Here is a 26,735-nt window from a genome sequence, read left to right as displayed (position 1 = left end):
AACACCAGTCTTGGAAAACTACAGGCTAGTCACACAGCCAATGGTAAAGTGCTGCCACAGCGGTGCTTTAATGTGGCTGTGTAGTTGCACTTTACAGCTCTGAAACTTGCATCGCTCAGGGGGGTGTTCTTTCACATCCCTGAGCGAAGAAAGGTTCAGCGCTGTAAGTGGCAGTGTAGACAAGGCCTAAGAAACGAGGGAGTTTTTCTCACTTCGAATATCTATAGTGACTAAAAAAGAAAAGAAACCTGAAAACTTCTTAAAAAGTGAAGGGGTTTGAAGTGAGGGACAGTCACTTGGCAGGTATTATCCATGAAATCTGGATCCTCTGGGACGGGGTATGCTGGGAAACAGTTGAGGCAATAGGTAACTTGTATTAGAAAAGGTATTTTTATCTAATTCAGAAGTATAAAGCCTGAAGTGGCACCTTTGTTTGTTTTCAGTGTAATTTGTGTATGTTTGGTCTCCCGCACTAGTTCCATTTCTTGAATGTGATATTTCTATTAAATACACCTTTTGTTTGTTTTTTGCCTCAAGCATGTCTCTGATGTGCAAACTGCGTGGAGAGTATATTCCAAAGCAAGCTGCCAGCTGGGGATTAGTTTCACACCTCCGGGGGTGATGAACCAGAGGGGAATAAGTCCCAAGTGTCTGATAGTTAAGACTCAGGGTGGCTGGATTTGGGGAGAGACAGGACTGGAAGTGCTATTGGCATCACCCTGCAAGATGTAAGTAGGCTGGTGGAAGCCACGGTGAGAATTTGAGTCCATCTACGCTGCAAAATATTCCCGCATCAGTGACTCTCAGAGCCCAGGTCAGCTGATTTGTGCTCTCGCTGTGGGACTCACAATAGTAGTGTAGAAAAACAGGAGTACTTGTGGCACTGTTTTTTTTTTTTTTGCGGATACAGACTAACACGGCTGCTACTCTGAAAATAGTAGTGTAGGTGTTCCCACTAGGCTGGAGCCCCAGCTCTGAGAACCACCCCTCTCACCAGGTTTCAGAGCCCAGGCTCCAACCCAAGAAGAATTGTGAGCCCTGCAAGTCAGTTGACCTGGGCACTGAGACTTGCTGCTACAGGTGTGGGGGTATTGTGGTTTTTTTTGTAATGTAGATGTACCTTTTTTGCTTGTGGGCAGGCTACTGGTGTCAGGGCTCTGAACCAAACCTGGACAGCATAAAGGCACTCAAGGTTACAGGGCAGGTTGTGACAGAACACTACTGGTGTGGATGTTCCCCAAAACATCACAGGGGACTTCCATATTATTTAACTATATCTGCTGATATTCTTGCCGTACATTGTGTTTTTTTGTGTTGGTCTTTTGGTGATAGTAGCTGTAGCACCAGAATGTCTAGACACTGGAAGTTGACATTTTGGATGGAAATTGTTCCCTAATGGGACAGTGAGTGTTAGGTAAAAACTGGGTTTTATTGCATCGAATATCGTTGTTGGAAGATACCTCTGGAGGTCATCTAGTCCAACCCCTCCTCAAAGCAGGACCAATCCCCAGACAGATTTTTTCCCCCCAGATCTTTAAATGGCCACCTCAAGGATTGAACTCACAACCCTGGGTTTAGCGGACCAATGCTCAAACCACTGAGCTATCCCTCCCTGTATGCTTAGATTGTGTCTGTTTGGTGAATAAACAGTTCTGAGCCACCCATGAAGGCAGCGCATTCAGAGTCTTGCATGATCTATGAAGAAGTTGCTGGCTGCTGTGATTTGAGAGAGTTCTGAGGGTTTGAAAGCTTGCACTTCCACGGATATAATTTCTTAGTGCTCCTTGCCATGTTGTGGCTGTGGGAAGAGTGCATTGTGCGAATTGCATGGCTAACTTAGCTGCAATATTGAATGTGTGTATCTTGAACAAGTGCTGCAAGAGCTCTTGCTTTGTTCACTACCCGTTGTGTATAGAAATTATTTTATGGACCTGGTATACAGAGCAGTGGTGTCACTACAAGAGGAAATGTGTATTTGGGGTAATAGAAAAAATTGTATGGGACAGATTTTCAGACATGTTAATCACCTACAGTTCCCACTGGCTGCGGTTAGAATTGTGGGTGTTCAGCACTACTGACAGTCAAGCCTACATGAAAAATAGCATGCAGTCATGTAAGGACTATCATAACGCAGACTCTTAGGGGGCAGAGTTAAGGTTATACAGACAATACCCTAACTTTGGGATGCTGACCTTGCAGCCATAACATTTTCTCTTTGTTTTTTTTAAGGTAATTCATCACAGCACTTTTCCTGTGACTGGAATTTTCCAGTAAGATCCTCTGCATTTTCAGTATCCCATTACTTCTCTCTAAAATGCAGGGGGCTACACAGTGCTCAAATTGTATAATGCTCTTGCTCTTGGAAACGAGGACCCTCATCCTATGTTATCTTCACCGGCTTCTTAACAGTCTGTCTCACGACTCATCCACTGTCATTCTAACTGGTTCATCCTGTCCCCTTCCTTGGCTTTCTGTCCATCTCTGAAATCCATGTAAAATTGCACCTCCTGGTTTTGTATCAGCTGAAAGTTCCTTGGGGGCGAGGAGTACAGACTGTCTCCTTGGAAGAGGTGAGGGCTGCTTTGGCCCGACATCGGTCAGTCAAGGGAGTGCAGTTGTGGTATGGGGCCAAAGGGAATGTGTAGAGCACATTGACCTTGACCTTTCTCCTCCAGCATGTACCCACTCCCCACTGAGCCCTTGATGTGCCCCAGAATCCTTTGCCCCAGTTCCCTGTGACATTTTACTGGAGCTGGGGCAGGGAGTGAACTGAATTCATGTTGTCAAGTATCAGAGGGGTAGCCGTGTTAGTCTGGTTCTGTAGAAGCAGCAAAGAATCCTGTGGCACCTTATAGACTAACAGAAGTTTTGCAGCATGAGCTTTCGTGGGTGAATACCCCTTTCGTGGGTGAATACCCACTTCTTCGGATGCAAGCAGTGGAAATTTCCAGGGACAGGTGTGTATATATAAGCAAGCAAGAAGCAAGCTAGAGATAACGAGGTTAGATCAATCAGGGAGGATGGGGCCTTGTTCCAGCAGCTGAGGTGTGAAAACCAAGGGAGGAGAAACTGGTTCTGTAATTGGCAAGCCATTCACAGTTTTATGTTTTAATCTCTAAAGCAGCTTCATGCTGTGAATGTTTTTTGTTAATAATACTACTGCTAGGATTCATCAAGATCAGGCAAATAGTTTAAGGGTGCCCCTAGCAGCTACTTGAGATGGATCAGCTGAGCTGCTGTACTTAGGGAGTGGAGTTGTCCTCCCAAGACAATTGCAGGATGCCCCCCTTGAGATCCACTGGTGTGGAGAAATCTTTGCCCCACCGAGGTGGGGAGTCAGAGGGCTATTGTGGCATGGCTTTGGCACTTTCACAGTGAGAGGCTTGGATCCTTGGACAGGTTCCAATTCACTGTCTCCCTGTGCAGCAGATCATGGCACCTTCCTGCTTTCCTGGCATGATTCATCCACCTCCACTCTGGCCTCTCACGCCCCTGGCAATGACAGGCCAGCAGCAGGGCTGTGTCTGTCTCTCAGGCAGGTCCCAGATGACTGCTTTCGGGAAGGTTTCCATAGCAACTGAAGTCAGGAAAAACCTGCCCACCAAGTTCAGTGCCTTACTGTCTGACCCATGTTAAGGGAGGGGTGCATGCAGGAGGAGCGGGTGTGGTGATCAAGCAATTGGAGGGGGGAGGGGACACTGTTAGGGCTGTTGTGACCAAGTGGGCAAGGAAAGGTACTGTGTTCCTGTGTGGTGGCTGCACTGTGATGAGGAAGGAACCCACAGCAGCAGGCCTCTCCCTCCTCCCTTCATTCCCTAGCAGGCTGGATAATTAACTTGGCTTCAGTTCACTTTCTCCTCCACAGCTGTGCCCAACCCACTGGGCTCGCCCGTTGTTAACATGAAGCTGACGGGCTGTGTGCACTGGTTGGGCTGTGCGGAGTCTGGGACAGAGAACAGCAGCATAGTAAAATGCTCCCCACTCAGGTGCTTGAGGCACTGGTCAGTGATTCAGAGTGAATGTAACGTAAACCACAATGTAATACCAGGGAGCCTAAAGAAACCTAAAGGGACTCAGAAAAACAAGTAGAGCGAGGAGCCAAATTCCACCATGACCTAACGCCCTGCAACTCTAATTGGCTTCAGTGAAGCCGCCTGGGCAAAGGGTAAGATGACCATATGTCCCGTTTTAGCCGGGATAGGTCCCTTTAAAAAAAAAAAAAAAAAAAAAAGCTCTGTCCTGGCCGTCCCAGTTTTTTTCCCCAAAATGTGGGCATTTGTCCCGTTTGCTCTTGCTGACTTGATCAGTTGGCAAGACTAAACAGAACAAGTGCCCACTTTTGGAAAAAAAGTGGGATGCAGTGCAGAGTGGGTGACTGCAGAGGGGGAGGCGGGGCTGGGGGGAGGGGGCAGTGTTCCAGCATGTGGGCCCCCACAGGCTTCCAGCGACCAGGCAACAGCCTTGCGTGGGGGGAGGGGGAGAAGTGCAGGGTTCCAGCGATGGGAACAGCATGGGGTAGGAGCCCCTCGGGCGAGCAGCTGGGGGTGTCCCATTTTCTCTTTGGGAAATATGGTCACCTTAGCAAAGGGTAAGATGGTGTCCCAAGCACTCTACACCCGGGGCCCAATCAACTAAGTCACGGTGGTAGCAACCTTTAAAAGGGAGTGTCAAAATGCGGCATGAGAGGGGAAGAAGTAGCCCCTATGGAAAGCTCCTAACCAAACCTATCTGCCAGGTTTGGATGCTGCTAAAGCTCATGAGTAAAATGAGTTTGGAGGTTCTAAGCTCAGGTTTTGGTGGTGGCTTATTCACATTGCATAGTTACTTCATAGTTTTCCTTTTAGCTGCTAAGGAAAGACCTAGCACTGAAAGGGGAAGAGGGATGCAAGGCAGAATTCAGGGGGATTAACAACTACATGTGGGAAGCAGTTGAGGACAGCATGGACAAGTGCTGTGCATAAGTTCCAAACAAGTTCTGCTCCTGAGGGAGAAGTTTATAGGTTTTTCTCACTAGAGGTGGTGGAAATAACCAATATAGGTAGAGTTCAGTAGGTGAAGTGTTGCTGCTAAATTTGATTCTGAGCTACTCACTGGTCATGCTATCTGATCCCATTTAGACAGATGTTCAGATAAGGAAGGAAGGAGCATTGTCATATATGTTCTCAAACAGCTGTTTTCCACTCTGTATCAATGACCTGCATGCTGCCCAGCTAGGGATCCTGCACCAGTGACTTGCCATTGGAGTTCAGCAGGTGCTGAAGACATGAGTTTTAATGGACCAAGTCTGTGTTTGGGAGTCTGGTATAACCTGGGATGCTTTTAAACAATTTAAAGTCCCCAAATCTAGATTTTAGTGGGCTTTTATTCAAAAAAGTTTTATAAAACCTGACAACTAATGGCATGACTTTTTTTTTAAATTCAGTGTAACAAGTCTATTTCTGGATTGAAATCTTTCCTGCAGTCCTCGCAAACCCTCTACAAACCTGCATATGCTAGAGAGCTGAGAAATGAAGCCAAATAGTCTGGCTTCACTGTCTGAGCTGATAGAAGAAACCATCATCCAGCCAATCAGGATTGTTCCCTACGGTGTGTTCTCCTGTGCAGGGCACAGTTCATCTTAGGCCATGTCTACACTATAAAGTTTTGCTGACCCAAATTACATTGGCTTACAGCCGCTGCAGTCAGTATATCGCTTGTGCACATGAATGCTTGGCTGCATGCATCAGTGCTGATTGTATGCACCAGGAGAGGTTGTGTCCAAGCACAGTGCAGTGCACCAGAGATAGGGATCCCAGTATGCATCCTGCCACCATTAAGCACGCTGTCTTTTGGGTAGTTTTGGCAACGCATGGTGGGGCGGAAATAAGTTGTACAGGGGTGACTGGGAGCAAAGGGTCAATTTCCCATAATGTGATGTTCTCCATCCCATAATAGCTCTATCCTGTAGTGTTCGCAGCTATTTTAAATTTCCCATGAACTTGCTCAGGACTTGTCACTGTCCACCATCTCTGACAGAAGCATGGATCCTGCACAGTTCCGCACTATTGTCATGAGCATTGCAAGCACAAGACAAACAATCCTCTGGTATTTGCAGAGCCAGAAGAACTGTGGGAAACATTAATGATTTCCTCATGGTCAGTTTGCTGTGGGACGTAGTGAGAACCAGTTTGGTGGCATTCATGGAGCAGCTGCTTCTGAACCTAAGAAACAAGCCATGCCTGGTGGGATTCATAGACTCAAGGTCAGAAGGGACCATTATGGTCATCTATTCTGACCTCCTGCACAATACAGGCCACAGAATCTCACCTACCCACTCTTGTAACAAACCCCTAAACTATGTCTGAGTTACTGAAGTCCTCAAATCGTGGCTTAAAGACCTCAAGGTGCAGAGAATCCTCCAGCAAGTGACCCGTGCCCCACGCTGCAGAGGAAGGCGAAAAACCTCCAGGGCCTCTGCCAATCTGCCCTGGAGGAAAATTCCTTCCCGACCCCAAATATGGTGATCAGCTAAACCCTGAGCATGTGGGCAAGACTCACCAGCCAAAGGGAGTGCTTTGTAATGCAGGTTTGGGCTGATGAGAAGTACCTGCAGAACTTTTGGATTCACAAGGCCACATTTCTGGATCTATATGCCGAGCCACTCCAGCCATCCAACACAGGAATACCAAACTGAGAGCTGTACTGACAGTGAAGAAGCAAGTGGCGGTCATGCTGTGGAAACTTGCTAGATTACTACGAATCAGTGGGAAATTTTGGTGTGGGAAAATCCACTGTAGGGGCTTTTGTCATGCAAGTGTGTAGGGCTACTAATCGTCTCCTGCTATGCAGGACTGTGACTCTTGGTAATGTGCAGGACATAGTGGATGGCTTTGTGGCTATGGGGTTCCTGAACTGCGGTGGAGCAATAGATAGCACGGACATCCCTATTTTGGTCCCAGAGCACCTTGCTGCAGAGTACATGGATAGAAAGGGTTATGTTTCCATGGTTATGCAAGCGCTGGTGGATTACCAAGGATGCTTCACTGACATCAGTGTTGGCTGCTCAGGGAAGGTGCATGATGCTTGCATCTTTAAGAACACAAGACTGGACCCTTCTTTTCTGACTGACAGATTACCATTGGTGATGTTGAAATGCCAATAGTGATCCTGTGGGATCCAGCCTACACATTACTCCTCTGACTTCTGAAGCCGTATGCTGGCCACCTCGACAACACCAAGGAAACATTCAGCTACCAGCTCAGCAGGTGGAGAATGATAGTTGAGTGTGCTTTTGGTAGACTGAAAGGGCGCTGGCACTGTTTACTTATCAGATTGGATTTTAGTGCAAAAAATATCCTAATGAATACAACTGCCTGTTGTGTCTTTATGAAGCCAAGTGGGAAAAGTAGCCACGGGGTGGAGCCGCTGTCTGCCAGGTTTGAACAATCACACACAAGGGCTAGCCGAAAAGCTCCAGGAGGAGCTGTATGAGATGGGGAGGCTTTGAAAGAGCACTTTAACAGTGGGCCACAATAATGTGCTGTGATGTATTTTGCTCAATGTGACATTGCAGTTTGGGGGCCTTTTAAGGATTGTGTGGTTACTCCTGGGGGAATTCTGAGCCTAAAAATTCTGCGCACGATATTTTAAAATTCTGCATATTTTATTTGTCAAAATAACACAATATAATCATTCCAGTTTCAATTATTTTGGTAATTTATTTCAAAACACCTGTCAGTAAGTATGTCAACAATACAGACAACAGCAAAAAAGATTCCCCCAGGAGTAGAGTTAAAGAAACCTTGATAACAACCCAGTTCCAGTTGGGGGGTGCTTAAGGGGGCTGAGTGGGGCTGCCAGAGCCCGGACACCTGCACTCCCATCCTCACAGAGCCCAGCTGTGGGGCACTCCCTGGCCCAGACATTAGCACCCTCCGCCCCACAGAGCCCAGGTGTGGGGCACCCCCCAGCCCAGACATCGGCATTCACAGAGCCTTTATTTTCCCCCCCCCAGCCAACTTCTTTACTTTCCTGCTGGGGGACATGGTGCGCTGTGGCCCTGCCCTTCCTCATCCTTTGCCAGAGCTGGCTGGGTCTCCTAGGCCCTCTCCTGTCCCCAGGAGAATGAGGATCAAAGAGCGTGCAGCCTCCAGCCCCACCAGGCTGGACGCTCCACTCACTGAGAGTGGCAGGCAGAAATTCCTGCACCTTTCTCTTGTTTACTCTTTCCTTCTCCATGCAGTCTGCCATATTCACCCTGCAGGCTGTCTATTCAAGGTCTGATGCAGCACTGGCTTTCAGGATCTCGCAGAACATGTCCTCCCACATCTCTTTTTTCTCTTCCTTATCTGAGTCAGTTGTTCCGCTGCTGTGGAGGGGGTACCCCTCAAGGGCGCAATGGCCGCAGCGACAGATATAAAACACTAGTACCATTCTCGGTATTGTAGGTACGGAAAGTGAAACTTAAGATTCAGAACTTCCCCTTTCCTTGCTCCCCTAAAATGTTAAACAAGACATGCTTATTGACACTTCTGCTTTGGAGTGCTTGTGTCTGGTGCCCCTCTCAGCTCAATCCATGGCGAGTCTGACTTGCTGGGATGAGGGAAACAATGAGGGAATTGCTTGCATGAAAGTGAGTATAGGGTACTGGCATCGTGGTGGTGGTGTTAATTGATGTCTCACTCATGAGGGTAACAAAAGCAGAGAGAGCACAGCTGCTGCTGGCATCCTGAAGTTGCCCTGGCCTGTATGCTGTTAACCGGTGAACTGCAGTGGTGCCTGCTGAGGTTATCACGGACAGGTGTGGGAAAGTGTCCTAACATGGAGAAGAAATAAAGTTGCCATCCCTAGAAACCTTCGGGAGAGGATTTGCAGTCTATGTGCATGGAAGCTTCATTGTGATCTCTCAGGGGATTCGAGGGACATCCCAGTGTACATAAACAAACTGCTCCGCATGATCCACCACCTCGTAACTCTAGAGGGGAATGAAAAGCAGATAGCAACACTACTGCTCTTTGTTGCTACCTCGTGTAGTGTGAGCACATTAATGAAAAGTCAATGGCCATGTCCTGCTAAGTTGAGGTTGCCATCACTGTAATGGGAAATTTATTTACACAACTTACCCAAGGCTCCCTCCCCTGCATCGAGCTTGCCTGTGCTCGAGTGGAGGGACTGACTGTACTGCGGTGGAGTAAAAAACAGGTCCTGGACTCTTGGTCGTCTGTCCCTCATACTCTTCCTTGCCCATCTCCTCCTCCTTGCTGTTCACATTAGGGGCTTGTTACTCGGGCTCTTCAGAGGCATCCACCGTGGTGTGATGGGTGGCGGTGGGGTCTCTGCTAAGTATGGCATGCAGCTCTTTGTAAAAGCAGCAGGTCTGGGGCTTAGCACCAGATTGACTGTTGGCCTCCCTGGCTTTCTGGTATGCCTGCTGGTCCCTGTCGTACCCCTTCTCCTGCATCCCCTGAGCAATCTGCTCGTAGATGTCAATGTTTCTTCATCTGGATCGGAGCTGTGCCTGCACAGCCTCTTCTCCCCACTGGCTCAAGAAATCCAGTATTCCCTGTCTACTCAGGCAGGAGTGCGTCTGGAGCATGTAGCTGGCATGGGCAGTTGCATTCAACAGTGGAGAGCTGCTGGGTGTGCTCATCAAGCTAGGCAATGAGGAAAAGGCTTTTTCAAAATTCTCTGGGCTTTAAGTGGGGATGGGGGACCTTCCAGTCAATGTAACCTCTGGGCAGTGGAGTTAACAATCGTGACCAGAGCGGTCAGCATTGGGCATTGTGGACAGCTGCGGGAGGACTGTTAGGGTCGACATATGTAATGTGGTGTCTACATTTGTGCAGCGTTGACCTCAGCTCTGAGAGCTGGTGTTACTGTGTTGGCATAATAGAGCACTTAGATAGGTGGGAGACAGATTTAAGTGTAGAAACATGCATGATTAGGTCAACAGAAGGCGGCTTACGTCAACCTAACTTTGTAGTGTAGACCAGGCCTCAGACTATGCTGAGTGGTGAGACTCTCACTTCATCCCTTGGGAGACTATTCCACCGCTTAATAGACCTCACTCTTACGAAATGTTTCTCTCTCTCTCTTATTACTCCTAGTTATATCCCCTTGTACCACTCAGAACAATTCCTCTGCAGCCTCTTTGTTGTGCAGATATTCTAAAGCTTTCCCTGTAATTCCTGGTGTACAGTTAGCGGCGTTCCCTCCCGTCTTGAATCATGCTCTGAATTCCTTCCAGGTCATGTTTTCTTATAGCTCACCATTAAATGCAGGATCCTGAATGTGTTGTAAAATTAAACAAACAGCTTCTATGGTGAGAGGCGACTTGATTTTTGATGTTTTTCCCTTTAAATCTGACATGATTCTAGTATCACAAGGATGGTGTAAAGAGATCATTTTACCCTTGGTTTTGTCCCTTTGTCACTCAGGTCAGAAAGGAATTTCCCCCAGGCCATGTGGATAGGTCTTGGGTTGAGGGGATTTCATCTTCCTGTGGAAAATTGGTGGGGGTTGTTCATTAGGAGCAGCTGGGACACAGTTGACTCCAGATGTTGAATGAATACTCTCATGATCACTTCTGTTTTTTCTACCTTTTTTTTTTTTTTTCTTGTAGCAGAGCAGTGACCTAAGACTTTTTGGAGGGCAGCACGCCTAGAGATACACTCCATCACGCACACTCCTCCAGCACCATGTCAGGTAAGCAGAGGATGCCAGGCCTTGGGACACATTTTCCTGACTATGTCTGAGGGCGGGGCCAGCAACAATAAAGCTCTATTGAAAGAGCCTGTTTGTTCTTTTCACATGAACTGCTGCTGGTAAGTTACTCTCTCAAGGAACCATTTCCCCTTTGACCGATGGTCCCTATTGTATTGCACTGTGGGTTTATGCATGCGCCTGGAGTCTGAGAATCTGAAAGTAGTGTCCGTTGGTGCGTGCATGCGCCCTGGCTAACCTTATGCCTCCGACCAATGGGATAAAGGGTGTGGCAGACCAATCACGCCTCCTGTTCCTTCTCACCGCCACATGGTCTGGATCAGAACCTCCCTGTGTTCATAGCTTTGGCGTCAGCCTACAAAATAAGATTAAGATCTAGCATTGTTAATAGTTTTTAGCAGCTTATAGTTTTATAATTTAGTGTTTTTATAGATGTTGGTGTTAGACTCTTTTCGAGGGGGAAATGGCCACCTCTCTGTAGCCCATATAGGTAGTGGAGTGCGCCCAAGACTCTGGGCTTCAAACTCTGTGCTTCCTGCCTGTGATCCTTCTCAATCAGCAGTGACCACCAGCACTGCTTGTACTGCCTTGGGGAAGCTCACATTGCACTGAGTTGCAGTGTCTGCCGGTCATTCCTCAGTCATATCTGAGAAAGGTGGGAACTTTGTCTTTGGAAACACCTCATGGAGAAGACCATGCGTCCTCAATCAAAATGAGGGTAAGGAACCCTCCCGTACATCAGCCTTATTCAGCAAAGGAGTACGCCTCCTGCTGCAAAGTCCAAATCTGGTAGAAGCTTGTCAGGAATCAAAGAAACACTCTCATAAGCATGAGATTAAGTCTTCTAAATCCACTTCAAAGATGTCGGATTCGGCTCGGAGCAAGCCCATCAGCTTGGCCTAAGGGAACTTAGCTTGTCCTAAGTTCCAGATGCACAACAAGAAAGCCCACAAATAGGGGGCTACATCAGTACCGTCATCCTGGGCACCTCCCAAGCCCCAGGTTCTGCTGGCACTGACGAAGACTGATCATCACCAGCTTCGCCTGTCCATGGCACCATCTTCCTCAAAGGTAAAAACAATCTCCTCTGGCTCCAGCAGCTTGGACAGATAGAACCCCTTTTACACCAGGGAGAATGGAATCCCTTGCTGCTCCACAGGATGTTTTTGTTCTCTCAGATCCAGAATCCCTTACTCCACTGGGTCCCTCTATCTCCAGAGAGATACCACAAGGAGAGTTGACTAGTGGATGGAGTTTGTTGCCCACTCCGTAATTGAGTTACAACTCCCCTCCAGCAGCACTGATAGTACCCCACTGGAAACAGAATTGGCCCCCTATTCATCAGGAGACTCCAAACAACCTGATGAACCTTTGTTTCTCCATCCTACATATCCTCTGCTGCCCAAAAGACTTACAGTAGTCTGGGACCAATCTCCACCTTATCTAACTCAGAGCTGCTAATACCCCATGCCATGAGGGCATCCATGACCCCCATCAACACCTTCTATGGGCCATATTAGGGGTCTTGGGACCAGTAACCCCTGCAGAGTTGGTCCAATCTGCTAAGGGAGTCACCCCTTGCCTCCCCTCAAAGGGGACACTCAGATCTGCCCCTGGATCCTACAGAGGAGGAGGATCAATACACACCAGATCTGGTCGTTCAGCTGGAACCAGTAAGACTGCCATCTTCATCTCCGGATGAAGTGGTGAACACTGTCTCATTCTCCCCATAGTGACTTCAAACAGTTCCAGGACCTTCTTTGCAGAGTTGCTATAGAACTACAGACTCCTCTGGAAGTCCAGGACTCCCACCACAAACTCCTAGACGTCCTCCACTCATCCAGATCCAACAGAACAGCACGACCTATTAATGAAGCCATGCTGGAGCCAACTAAGATAGTTTGGCACATACCTGTCACGTGTGCTCCCATCCCAAAGAGGTCAGAGAAGTGTTATTACGTGCCAGCCAAAGGGACAGAATTTTTGTTTTCTCACCCCACTGCCAACTCACTGGTTGTCAGGCTGCTTCTGAAAGGGCTAAATCGCAACACAGCTAGTCTACTCCTGCGGATAAAGAGGGCAAGCGTCTGGACCTGTTGAGGAGAAAGTTCTTTTCTTTTCATCATCCAGTCTCCAGTTCAGGCTAGCCAATTACCAGGCACTAATGGTGAAGTACGACTTCCTGAACTACTCCAGGTTTGCAGAGTTTACTCACAGTCTTCCACAACAGGACAGAGCTCGTTCCAGGCTCTGATAGACAAAGGCAAATTGATAGCCAAGACCACTCTCTAATCCGCAGTTGATACAGCTGACATCTCTGCTAGAGCTATGGGCTACTGCCATTGTTATGTGTAGGGAGTCATGGATCCGTGCGTCAGGATTCCTTAGGATGGTCCAGAATAATGTCAAGGACCACCCCTTTGATGAATCGCAGTTCGTCTGATGTAAGACAGACGAGTCCCTCCATACCTTGAAGAACTTTAGCATTACTCTTCACTCCATGGGGATATACATGCTTGCCCCTAACAGGAAGTTTCAGTGCCAGTCATCTAGACCTAGGCCCCTGGCTCAACAATTTTTCCACCAGAGGGCCCTATGAACCACCGCACAAGAGGCAGAGAATTCAAAAGACCTGCTTCCCCCCACCCTCTGCACCCTATCTTAGCTTCCAGCTAAACATTATTTTTGATGGAAGGTGTTGGGCTTAGTGGTTCGCAGCTCTTGAGCTTCCAACCCCCTCCTCCCCACTATTTGGGGGTTATCTAGCACTCTTTCAACACCTGGAGTGCAATAACTGACAAGTGGGTGCTGTACATCATCCACTTAGGCTATACAATAGAGTTTACATCCCTGCCTCTCCAAAGCACCCCCATCCCCACCCTCCTTCAGGGGCCACACTCACGAGAGTATTCTCAAACAAGGTGTGGACTCCCTATTGGAGCAAGGAGTGATAGAACATGTCCCTCCTCAAAACCAAGCGAGCAGGTTTTACTCGACTTCCTGGTACCTAAAAAGAAGGGCGACTGGAGACCACTCCTCAATATCCACTATCTCAACCACTTAATTCACAAATTCAGGTTTTGCATGGTCACATTGGCAACTATAATCCCCTCTTTAGAAAAGGACATTGTTTATGGCTCTCAGCATGGAGGACACCTACTTTCATGTAGACAGTCACCCTGCTCACAGACGCTTCAGATTCATAGGGGCTCTGACCATTTTCAATAGAGTGCTCCCTTTCTGCATAGCGACTGCCCCCAGAGTCTTTACCAAAGTATTTTCAGCAGTGGCAGCTCATGTCAGATGTCTCAGTCTCATTGTCTTCCCCCACCTCAATGGCTGGCTCCTTGTTGCTAAATCAGGTCAGGAGGCATGTGCGCATCAACTTCTATGATGCTGCACCCCTTCTCCTCACTGGGGGTCAGCATAAATGCCAATAAATGTGTTCTTACCCCTATACAATTTCTGTACTTCCCTGGGGCCACCTTGAATTCTATCACTGCAAGAGTGTACTTGCCCAAGGGCAAGTTCTAGACCATGAACAATATTATAGCCCAGGTACCAGTCAAGACATGTCTGCCTCTTAGGTCATATGGCCTCATGCATTTATGTCACCCCGTTCGCAGGATTCCACTTTCATTGCCTTCAAATATGGCTGCAGTTGGTATATTTGCCAAACCGCCTTCCCATGAACTTAATGGTAACCCATCCCGCCAAGGTGCTATCTTCCCTTCTTTGGTGGACAAATCCTCACCGGGTATGTGTGCACATCCCCTTTCTGCCTTCCTCCCCGGACAGGACCATTATTACAGATGCATCATTATTAGGTTGGGGAGTCTACATGAACACGCACAGCACAAGGTACCTGGACATTTCGCAAGTCCAGGATGCACATCAATATTCTGGAATTGCAAGCAGTCCTTTCTTCCATTCATCCACACTCATCCTGTCCTTATAATGTCAGACAACGTTACGACTCTTCTACATCAAGAAGCAGGGAGGAGCAAGATCCGTCCCCCTGTGTGCAGAAGTGGTCAGCCTATGGAACTGACATGTCAGCAATCAAATCATCCTATCAGCAGCCCACCTTCCAGAGAAACAAAATGTGCTTACAGACTCCCTCAGCAGACATTTTGCAGTTGACCACAAGTGAGAGCTCCATGACTCGGTACCACGTAATATGTTCGCTCTATGGGTAACCCCAACCAGGGATCCGTTCGCCTCTCAAACAAACAGGAAATGCATCACATATTGCTCCAGAAGAGGCCTAGGTCACCACTCCCAGTGTGACGCTCTACTTCTTTCTTGGTCGGACCAATTGAACTATGCCTTCCCTCTGCTACTGCTACTGCCACGAGTCCTATGCAAAGTCCAGCAAGACAGGGCACAGATTATCCTGGTCACTCCCTACTGGCACAGACAGTTTTAGTTTCCCAACCTCCTATGCAAGTCATACCAAGTACCAATCATCCTCCCAATGTTTCCACAGCCCCTGACCCAGTAAGATCAAGCACCCTGACCAGTATCCGCTTCACCTGAGCACTTGGTATTTGGGTGGGCATCGTCCTTAGAACGTTCATGTTCCACAGCTGTACAAGACATGCTTTCTAACAGTAGGAAGGACTCTACTAGAAGATGTTACTTAGCTACATGGAGGCGCTTTTCTTCTTGGGCATGCCAGAAGCGCAGAAATCTGCAGAAACTGTAGATATTCCTCTCATCTTAGTCTATATCCTTTCTCTAAAGATATCAGGCCTGTCCATTAGCTCCTTGTGGGTCCATTTGGCAGGGATCAGTGCATTTCATCCACCTTCTCAGGGCTACTTGGTCTTCGCATACCTACTGACCACCAGATTCTGGAAAGGCCTAATCAGAACATTCCCACCTATTCAGAAGCCTACTCTTCACTGGGACCTGAATCTTATTCTCTCAGCTCTTACAGGGCTGCCCTTTGAACCTTTAGCTTCTTGCTGCATGTCTCTCCTTTCCATGAAGGTTGCATTCCTTGTCACCATCACCTGAGTCAGAAGCATTGGCTAGCTTGGAGCAGTGATGATGGATACTCCTTATACTGTGTTCCATAAGGATAAGGTTTCTTTGCATTTATACCCCAATTTCTCCTCCAAAAGTAATTTCAAAATTTCATCTAAACCAATGGATTCATTTAACTGTGTTCTTTGCAAAACTGCATGATTCCTCAGAAGAACAGAGACTCCACTCCCTCAACACTCAGCAAGGCTTGGATGTTAACCTGAAAAGAACAAAACCAATCAGGAAGTCCCTGAGGCTACTGGTTGCTATAGCAGAAAGCATGAGGGGACACTGCGTCACCACCCAGAGAATCTCCGAATGGATCTCTGGCTGCATTCTACTCTATTGTCTATCGAACCTTCCTCTCTTGCCAGGGTAAGAGCTCATTCCACATTAGCACAAGCAACGGCTATGGCATCACTTCAGGAGGTATCCTCCTTGGCATCTGTAAGTAGCCACTTGGGGCTCTGTTCACACATTTGTGAGACATTACACCCTGGTGCAGGACTCCTTTGCTGATGCTTCCTTTGGGACGGTGATCCTTTGCTCAGCCCTACTGTCTACCTCCTCACACCCTTCTCCTACTTAAGTACTGCTTGTCAGTCACCCCACAATGGAAAACAATAGGGACCATCACTCAAAGAAGAAGGGGAGGTTACTTACCTGTAACTGGAGGTTCTTTGAGATGTGTGGTCCCTATCTGTATTCCACAGCCTGTCGTCCTTCTCCTCTGCTTCGGATCTTCTCTGATTTGCGCTAGAGAAGAAACTGGACAGATGCTGCCCCACACTTTAGCCCCTCGGTCAGAGGCACAAGGTGAGCCATGGCGCATGCATGGACCAATGGACACTGCTTTCAAGTTCTCTGGCTCCGAGCGCATGATGTGCATTTGTAAACTCACAGTGGAATACAGATAGGGACCGCTCACCTCGAAGAACCTCCAGTTAGAAGTCAGTAACCAGAGACATTAATTTATTTTAATGTGCCGCTTTGGTTGGGAGACCAACTGTAAAAATGCCTCTTCCTTCCCCGCAAATGATCCTGCCCATGTTCAATTGGTATTAATCCAGTTCTCCCCACCACGCCACACGGAGCCCTGCAGAAGCTGCCCCAGCAATGGGACATAGAGGGAGAGAGGCTGAGATCTATTCTGCTTCATGCATCATCATCACCACTTTGCTCAGCTCTGTTCCTATCCAGGATCTTTCCCTCATGGTGGATTTGATGTTGTATGAAACCAAAAAGAGGAAAAAGCTTTGTTCAGAGATGTGTACTGGAAGTTCTCTCCTGCTTTGCTCCAACTACCAGCTGATCAGCCTGGGGTGGGAAGAAGGCTGAGGGATGGTGAAGCCTTGGTCGTCTGAGCCTTTCAGTCCAAGCCTTAGTAAACTATGACCATGTCTACACTACAGGCATGACAGTGGCACACCTACACTGCTATAGTGTAGACTCTTTTTCCACTCCGACTGAAGGGCTTTTTTTGTTGCGGTAAGTAATCCTAAAATATTAGGATTGGAAGAGACCTCAGGAGGTCATCTAGTCCAACCCCCTACTCAAAGCAGGACCAACACAACTAAATCATCCCAGCCAGGGCTTTGTCAAGCTGGGCCTTAAAAACCTCTAAGGATGGAGATTCCACCACCTCCCTAGGTAACCCATTCCAGTGCTTCACCACTCTCCTAGTGAAATAGTGTTTCCTAATATCCAACCTAGACCTCCCCCACTGCAGCTTGAGACCATTGCTCCTTGTTCTGTCATCTGCCACCCCTGAGAACAGCTGAGCTCCATCTTCTTTGGAACCCCCTTCAGGTAGTTGAAGGCTGCTATCAAATCCCCCCTCTTCTCTTCTACAGACTAAATAAGCCCAGTTCCCTCAGCCTCTCCTCATAAGTCATGTGCCCCAGCCGCCTAATCATTTTTGTTGCCCTCCACTGGACTCTCTCCAATTTGTCCACATCCTTTCTCATAGACTCGTAGACTTTAAGGTCAGAAGGGACCATTATGATCATCTAGTCTGACCTACTGCACAACGCAGGCCACAGAATCTCACCCACTCACTCCTGTAACAAACCCCTAACCTATGTCTGAGCCATTGAAGTCCTCAAATCGTGGTTTAAAAACCTCAAGGTGCAGAGATTCCTCCAGCAAGTGACCCTTGCCCCATGCTGCAGAGGAAGGTGAAAAACCTCCAGGGCCTCTGCCAATCTGCCCTGGAGGAAAATTCCTTCCCGACCCCAAATATGGTGATCAGCTAAACCCTGAGCATGTGGGCAAGACTCACCAGCCAGCACCCAGGAAAGAATTCTCTGTAGTAACTCAGATCCCACCCCATCTAACATCCCATCACAGACCATTGGGCATATTTACCTGCTAATAATCAAAGATCAATTAATTGCCAAAATTAGGCTATCTCATCATACCATCCCCTCCATAAACTTATCAAGCTTAATCTTGAAGCCAGATAAGTCTTTTGCCCCCACTACTCACCTTGGAAGGCTGTTGCAGAACTTCACTCCTCTAATGGTTAGAAACATTCGTCTAATTTCAAGTGTAAACTTACTAATGTCCAGTTTATATCCATTTGTTCTTTTGTCCACATTGGTACTGAGCTTAAAAAATTCCTCTCCCTTCCTGATATTTATCCCTCTGGTATATTTATAAAGAGCAATCGTATCTCCTCTCAGCCTTCTTTTGGTTAGGCTAAACAAGCCAATCTCTTTGAGTCTCCTTTCTGTAGGGGAGCCCCCAAAAGTGGACACAATACACAATACTGTGGCTTCACCAGTGGCGAATAGAGGGGAATAATCATTTCCCTCAATCTACTAATGCAGCCCAATATGCCATTAGCCTTCTTGGCAACAAAGGCACACTGTTGACTCATATCTAGCTTCCTGTCCACTGTAACCCCCTTGTCCTTTTCTGCAGAACTGCTGCTTAGCCAGTCGGTCCCCAGCCTGTAGCAGTGCATGGGATTCTTCCATCTGCAGTGCAGGACTCTGCACTTGTCCTTGTTGAACCTCATCAGATTTCTTTTGGCACAGTCCTCCAATTTGGTCACTCTGGACCCTATCCCTACCCTCCAGCGTATCTACCTCTCCCCCCAGCTTAGTGCCATCCGTGAAAATCCACCTCTTCAAGCAGAAGTAACTAGATCAACAGAAGAATTCTTCCATGGACCTAGCTGTGTCAGCACAGAGACAGCACTCAGGGGTGTGCATTCTGAGCGCCATAGCTATGTTGACCTAACTTTTAGGTGTAGACCAGGCCTGTATCCAGCAGGGACAGTCTTAGATTCTCTCACCCTACATTCACAGCCCTTCCCCATCTCACTTTTACTCTCTTCACAACAGTTCCTTTGGTGCCATCCATCCATGGTGGAGGTGCTGCTGGACGACTGCAGCAGTGCAAAACACTTGCCCAGAGCTGTGATGGTCTCGACTGAACAGAGCAGGGGGTTGAGTCTGATTAGTAAACTTGGCTCCTTTTTCTTTTAAATGAGGAGCTATGGAATGAGACTAAATCTGACTTCAGGTTTTTTGTTTTTACCGTAACCGCAGTTTCAGCCACTGCTGTTTGAAATCCCGCTACAAGCTCTGACAGGAGGGTAGATTTATCTCAAATCCTCAGTTCTACTGGAGCTGCCGCCTCTTGGAAGAGACAGATTTGGGGGCTGTGTAGATGCCATCAGCTCACAAGTTAAACTGGGTCTGGATGGCAAAGCTCCAGGAAACGCCAGTTGCAGTGGGAATTGGGACTGGTGACTCAGCAGGTGGTAGTCGTTACTCCATGAAGATTGAATGAATGCTCCGATGTGGCACATGGGGATACTGTTTAGTTATGTTTCAGATGAGCCCTAAAATCACAATGAGACATGATCATTTCACTTCCTGAATACTCTCCATTATCCCTAGGGTACCTGATTTTGCCCTTGTGTGCCTTTTACTTGGTCATTACAGTTTCTGAAATGCTGGTATAAAAAGTTTGCTTCAAGTTTCCTTCTAGTGGGAGTGACACTTACTACTTTGAGTTCCCGAGGGATGAAAGATGCTACAGAAACATAAGCTGATCCTGTTTGCTTCCTTGGGCATGGTAGCACAATTACTAAGATGATGAGAGCTGTATAAATACCTAGATGCCATTGTAGCCACCTGACATCTCACTGAATTTGTTGGCTGTCAGTATTAGGTGTTAGTTAATATCTGCTAAGCTGCTCCTTGTTCTTAATTATTGTGTGTGTTGATCCCTTTGTATTTAGGAAACTACACCCCCTCTTCTGGGGGCCCCTTCTCGGCTCTCACCCCCAGCATCTGGCCACAGGAGATCCTGGCAAAGTATACCCAGGTACAGTGGGGAGAGGGGACAGAACACAGCTTGTCTGCTTTACTGGACTCAATGCTGCAGGGAAGGTGCAAACTTTCTCTTTCCCCCAAAAAATGTTCTAAGCAATGAGCTGACATTTAAATTCTGTGCGTTTGCAGCTGCAAACAGCTGGGACTTGCTGGTTAAACTAAGTTTTGGGTAGTGAGTGCAGCCTCTGCTGAACAGAGCTAAGGGGACACCCAGAGCCTGAAGAAACATCTGTGGATCCTTTCCTTGCTCTTTTGCAACTCTCGCACAATTGTAAAAGTGGCGGCATTTTACAATGCAGAGAAGGGTCTTCTAACTATCCTCCAGTCAGTCATGGGTTCCACAGCCCTGTGTGGGCTAATGAATTGTAGGAGACGCTACCCCCTCTCCACCCTTCCCCCCTCCCCCCCCCGTGACATGCTCTGGTTTAAAGGATGAGTGTAGAGCTTTGTAACCCGCCAGTAATGTTTGTTAAAGGCAAGTGAGTCCCAGAGCCTAGTGGGTTGGGCCTCTGAGCCTGTTTCTCAGAGACTCGTGCAGTGAAAGAGCATGTATATCTGTGGGGCTACCTGTGTGCCTTGGGGAGAACACACATGGGGAGCTTCATTAGGGGTGCACTGACTGACTGATGCCAGTTTGTGCTGTGGGAGGATGCAAGAGTGGTAGTGTTATGAGTGCACATGTGGACAGTTGTTAGGAGTCAGTTGGGTTTGTCTTTGTCTACACATGGGATTAGCCCTGATTTCAGCCACCAGCATAGCTGCACCTGTGCCGACCCCTGGAGCAGGGGTTTCCAAACTGTGGTACGCATACCCCTGGTGGTACACGCAACATCTCTGGGGGTACGTGGGAGAAATTGTGTAATGGTGGATTTTATTTATTGCATTTTCAAAATAGGATACTCAGATGAAGCTTTAAAACTCTGTGAATTTGATATATAAAATACGGTAGTTAATTTACTTCAAGATGTACCCATAAGAAAACAGGTACAGAGATGCTGATGTACAGAGCCCTCACCTCCAATCACCGTACAGCGTGGGCTCACTTGCCCAGCAAGTGTCCAGTCTAACTGAGCTCAGAACTTTGGGGGGGGGGGTTGGTGTATATGTCGCACTATAACTATATCTGTATGTAACAGTGAAATATGGACAAATGGCTAAGGATGGGTAGTGTTAAGAAGAACTCACAAAGTATCAGGGATGAGAAGGGTAGAGGCACGTGGGCAGCTGGTAGATCTGGAAGCGGACACGCAATAAAAAAAGTTTGGAAACTTCTGCTCCAGAATAAGCAAGGAAAGCTGGTGTCTGTACTGTGGAGCTGAAAGAACCTCTGAATGAAACCAGGGTAGGCTCCACCAGCTTAGCCTGCCTACCCCAACTGTTTGCACTGGTGCCGTTGCACTGGTGGCTGGAATGTGGACAGGGTCTTGGAGGGGCAGTGCTGGTGGTGCACACACAGGATAATGAAAGACTAGCTATATCTTAGAGGACCACCCATGTGGGGGCTGTGTTAGGGTGCATTCCCAGGAGTTCCCAAACCCGTGGGGATTGTCTGAGTAGTGATCCAGATCCACTGCCTCTCTCAAGCAGATGGTATGCCTCCTTTCCATAATGAGAAGCCAGAGGAGAGCAACATGGGTGGGGAATCAAGGCAGAATCTATTGAAGAGAAGCCAAAGCCCTTTCCTCACTGTGTAGCAGGGCTAGACTAGCGTATTTTGCCTGTTGAACAGAGCAGTGTTCAGGAGGGGGATGAAGGTCTGAGTGTGCATCTGAGGAGCTGGGAGTGCTCCTCCCTTACTGGGGCCTAGGCAGTGTGACACAGCCTGGCACTCTAAGCAGGTGCCCCACCTAGTGGCCAAGCAATGGAAATCAATGCTACGTCTACTTTCTACCTCTCACGCCCCCAGAAAGAAGAGTTGGTGGAGCAGCCGGAATTCCGGTACGATGAATTTGGCTTCCGAGTGGATAAGGAAGGTAAGGCTGCCCCCACCCTTTTTCTGGGACCATTCTATCCCCATGATACCTCATGTGATAGGGTCTCCCTTCCGCTCTCTGTGATGTCTTCAGTTCCCAGCACTATCCTGACTCCAGTTTTTTTAGGGGTGTGCTTTAAAAGTGCTGGCCCTCTTGGAAAGTGATATGTAAAATGCTGGAGCGCTGGCCCAGCACAGTCTGTGACCCCATTGTAACTTTGCCATCATGAGGTGGAGAAGGCATATTTCACTGGTGCATTGTTGCTGCAGGAGGGGGGGTACAGCTGTTATGATTCACTGAGCAATTGTGCTGCGGTAAATAGCACTGTAGCTTTTCAGTAGTGTACCTACAGCAGATGCAATGAAACCCAGTGACCTTTCAAACCTTCTATCAAGGCACCTCTGATTCTCATCCCAAGGCAGGAAACTGCAGTAGGTGGTTCTACCCGTCCAGGTGAGGGGAAATCCCCCAGCAGCTTGGCCAACGGTGCCTGAGTAGGGGCAGAACCAACAACCCACTTTAGCTGCACACCTTGCAGGAAGGGAGGACCAAACAGAAAGGGGTTAAAATGGCTGGAGAACCCATGCAGCTGGGCATTAATTATGGGGCCAGCTGTGTGGCTAAAGAGGATGAAAAGAAAAGGAGTGTCTGGCAATGGGAAGATTCCTGGTTGCGATCTGAGGAGTCGTCACATTGCATTGCCCTCATTGCATTGAGTCGTCAGGGGAAAACTGATTTAGACAAGATTAGCCTCCTGGAAAGGGCAGGAGGAGGCTGTGTTCTCTATGTCAGTGGTTCTCAACCTTTCCAGACTACTGTGCCCCTTTCAGGAGTCTGATTTGTCTTGTGTACCCCAAGTTTCACATCACTTAAAAATTACTTGCTTACGAAATCAGACATAAAAATACGAAAGTGTCACAGCCACACTAGTACTGACAATTGCTGACTTTCTCATTTTTACCATGTAATTATAAAATAAATCAACTGGAATACAAATCTTGTACTTACATTTCAGTGTATAGTATATAGAGCAGTATAAACAAGTCGTATGAAATTTTTGTTTGTACTGACTTCACTGGTGCCTTTTATGTAGCCTGTTGTAAAACTAGGCAAATATCTAGATGAGTTGATGTACCCCCTGGAAGACCTCTGCGTACTCCCAGGGGTATACGTATCCCTGCTCTGTGTGCATGTGTGTGTGTGCACACTCTTGCACTGAGTGCCACACTGAGCACTGTGGGAGGCACCCCCAGGGACAGTGACACGGGTATAGGGTGTGGCAAAGGGAGTGCCTGTTCCTCCAGAGCATATTATAGATTCGTGGATATTAATGCCAGAGGGACCATTCTGGTCATCTAGTCTAACCTCCTGCATAACACAGGCCACAGAACCTCACCCCTGCAATTTCTGCATCAAGTTCATGTCCTGTGGCTGAGCCAGAACATATATTTTTGAAAGCCAGTCTTGAGTGAAGAATGCCAATAACAGTGAATCCTCGACTTCCCTTATTAAGTTTCTTCAATGGTTAATTTACCTCACTGTTAAAATTTTGCACCTTATTTCTAGCCTGAACTTATCTAGCTTCAGCTTCCAGCCATTGGATCTCGCTGTGCCTTTGTCTATTAGACTAAAGAGCCTTATTAAATACATAGTTACAAAATCCAGTAGGGGAGCTGCTGCCAGGCTCTCATTTAACTTCGATGACCTGCTGTTTGGCTGGCTCACATTTTGAATAGCCACACATGAGTCCCAGCCTCCTATATCTTGGGGTTATAGTGTTGTTTGCTTGTGACCACACAAGCGGTGCTGGGTGGCGAGCACAGTTTGAACGCAGGCTGTCATTGCTGTGATGCAGGGCGCATGCATCTGACTCCCCAGTGCTGCCACCAGTGCAGAGGCTCAGATATTTTTGTTTGGCTTTTTCAGATACAGAAGACAGATCTCTCCGTTTCTGTCTGTCACTGATCCTCGCCCTAGTCCCTTTCTTACTTGTCTGTTTCTTTCCCGCCTCTGCCTTCCCCGTCTCCTGATGCAGATGGCGCTGAGCCGAACTCCAGCAAGCTGCTGGGGATTCCACTGACGGAGGAGCCACAGCAGAGGCTGAAGTGGCAGGCCCACCTGGAATTCACGCACAACCACGACGTGGGGGACCTCACCTGGGACAAAATCGAGGTCACGCTGCCGGGTTCGGACAAGCTGCGCTCACTGGTGCTGGCTGGCATCCCACACAGCATGAGGCCTCAGGTGAGGCCCTGGGGCACAGTCATGAGGAAGGGAAGCAGGGAGTATGAAATGAGAGACCAGTTCCTGTTGGTTTCACTTCTCGGTTTGTTGTGGTTGCGTTTTGACCATTCTTCACCCTTTCTTTTCATGTCCCCGATTCTCCAGCTGTGGATGCGTCTCTCTGGGGCCTTGCAGAAGAAGAGGAATTCGGAGATGTCCTACCGAGACATTGTGAAAAACAGCTCCAATGACGAAACTATCTCTGCCAAACAGGTCGGGAGCCTGCCTGATGCCCACGCTCCAGTGCCTGGGGTGGAAACATGGGTGATCTGTTGCACTGTGGGGATGAAGAATTTGCTTAATGCCTGCAGGGACAGATGAGGGGGAGGGGAGAGGTTGGACTATGCAACTCATTAATTTTTCTCATCCTTTATTTATTATTATTCTCATCCTTTATTGGTTTGAGGGGCTCACTTCACCTTCCCAAGAGAGGAGGGGAAAAGATTTAGTCCGTACCCACATTGTCCGCAGGCTGTGGTGGTTTCTGTGTACATGGGGCAGACAGCTCTGCTCTGAATATATGTATATGAATCATGCCTAGGTACAAACACTGACCAAGATACTAAGGAGTTAGGTCCCTACTACTACAAATTCATGGCTATGAAAAACGCATCAGCGACCGTGAAATCTGGTCTTTTGTGTGCTTTTACCCTATACTACACAGATTTCACAGGGGAGACCAGCGTTTCTCAAATTGGAGGTCCTGACCCAAAAGAGTTGTAGGGGGGTTGTGGTATTGCCACCCTTACTTCTTCGCTGCCTACAGAGCTGGACAGCCGGAGAGCAGCAGCTGTTGGCCGGGTGTCCAGCTCTGAAGGCAGCGCCCTACCAGCAGTAGTGCAGATGTAAGGATGGCAATACCATACCATGCCACCCTTCCTTCTGCGCTGCTGACTGAGGGCCCAGCCCTGTAGGCAGCAGTACAGAAGGAAGGGTGGCAATACCATACCATGCCATTCTTAATTCTGTGCTACTGCTGGCAGTAGCTCTGCCTTCAGAACTGGGCTCCTGGCCAGCAGCCTCCACTCTCCAGGTGACCAGCTCTGAAGGCAGCACTGCCATTAGCAGCAGCGCAGAAGTAAGGGTAGCAATACCACAACCCCTCTACAATAACTTTGAGACCGCCACCCCCAACTCCTTTTTGGGTCAGGATCCCTATGATTACAACACCATGAAATTTCAGATTTAAATAGCTGAAATCATGAAATTTACTATTTTTAAAATCCTATGACTGTGAAATTTACCATAATGGACCATGAAGTTGGTAGGACCCTACTAATGGGGAAAGGGAACTGATATACCCCCAGCAGGTGCATGCCCTATTCAAGTGGTAGCAGCTATCTCCTAGGGTTTTGTCTTTCCTCCTGAATCCTGAGGGCTCAAGGTGCCAGCAAGGCTGGGACAGGGAATTTCCTCCCTCCCTCCCCCTCCCCCCTTTTCTGTAATGGCCAAACTCTATCTCTGACCCAAACTCGCCACGCTCTTGGGGTAACAAGCCAAAATCAGTTGATGGAGGGAGGGACTGAACTGTTCAGGGGATTTGGCCTGTGATATGGAGCCTTTATGCTCACAGTCACAAACTGTGACTGGCCCTTGCCATCTGATTGTGGTTTGGTGGCCTGCCTGAAATGGACGGGGTGGGATGGCCTCACTCCATATCCTGGTGGATAAATGTTCACTTTGCAAACCCCAGCACCACAGACTGTACTAATTGGCCACCTTGCTGCCATTCTCAGGGGTGACACCAAGGACTGAATGGGTCAAGAAGTATGAAATCTCCTCTCATCCCTCAGGGAAGTCCCTCTGAGGCAGAGTTTAGGTACCTTGGCGAGTTTAGGTACCTGAGAAGTTACTCTGTCCCTGGCTGTGCTGTCCTGAGGGTAAACAGGGGTCTTCAGGCTCCAGATGGTGCCAGTCCAGTACCTTGCACTGGCACCAAATGTATTTTAAAAGGGTGTGGGGAAGGCAAGGCAGTGTGTGGCCAGGGTCGGGCATCAGGGAGGCCAAGGGAGCAGGAGGCTGTTAAGCAGATTACAGTATCTGAGTCTGAAGCAATTGTTTGTGACGGGTGCTTGCCAGATCGAGAAGGACCTGCTCCGCACCATGCCCAGCAACGCCTGCTTCTCCAACATGAACAGCATCGGGGTGCCACGACTGCGCAGGATACTCCGGGGACTAGCCTGGCTTTACCCAGAGATCGGATACTGCCAAGGCACCGGCATGGTAATTCCACTTGCCCCTGCTTTGTGTTACTTCATTAGGGATCATTCTTTCCGCAGTAGGTGAGTCAGCACAGCTGATTTCAGGCAGCTGCAGTGCAGCTGGGCTCCATGCGAACCAAATTAAGTCAGAGGAACAGACAAAATGGAGCCATTTTGCGGGGCAGGAGAAATGGAAA

The 26,735-nt window shown here is 48.1% G+C and overlaps 2 protein-coding genes across 2 annotated transcripts in view; both read left to right on the top strand.

The window, feature by feature from the left end:
* The window catches only part of ADSL (adenylosuccinate lyase), a 76,055-nt gene extending 55,982 nt beyond the window's left edge, over window positions 1–20,073 (top strand). The window contains exons 13-14 of the mRNA XM_044984532.1: window positions 10,601–10,683; window positions 19,988–20,073. Coding sequence (XP_044840467.1) covers window positions 10,601–10,642 — 42 coding nt within the window. The 3' untranslated portion in view covers window positions 10,643–10,683; window positions 19,988–20,073. The remainder of the gene's footprint in view (window positions 1–10,600; window positions 10,684–19,987) is intronic.
* The window catches only part of SGSM3 (small G protein signaling modulator 3), a 60,832-nt gene that overhangs the window by 8,713 nt on the left and 25,384 nt on the right, over window positions 1–26,735 (top strand). Inside the window, exons 2-7 of the mRNA XM_044984530.1 lie at window positions 10,601–10,683; window positions 19,988–20,073; window positions 21,988–22,054; window positions 24,090–24,298; window positions 24,443–24,550; window positions 26,417–26,560. Coding sequence (XP_044840465.1) covers window positions 10,677–10,683; window positions 19,988–20,073; window positions 21,988–22,054; window positions 24,090–24,298; window positions 24,443–24,550; window positions 26,417–26,560 — 621 coding nt within the window. The 5' untranslated portion in view covers window positions 10,601–10,676. The remainder of the gene's footprint in view (window positions 1–10,600; window positions 10,684–19,987; window positions 20,074–21,987; window positions 22,055–24,089; window positions 24,299–24,442; window positions 24,551–26,416; window positions 26,561–26,735) is intronic.

This window comes from Mauremys mutica, chromosome 1, assembly GCF_020497125.1.
Source record: "Mauremys mutica isolate MM-2020 ecotype Southern chromosome 1, ASM2049712v1, whole genome shotgun sequence".
Classification (NCBI taxonomy): domain Eukaryota; kingdom Metazoa; phylum Chordata; order Testudines; family Geoemydidae; genus Mauremys; species Mauremys mutica.
This window is presented reverse-complemented; position numbering and strand designations above follow the sequence as displayed.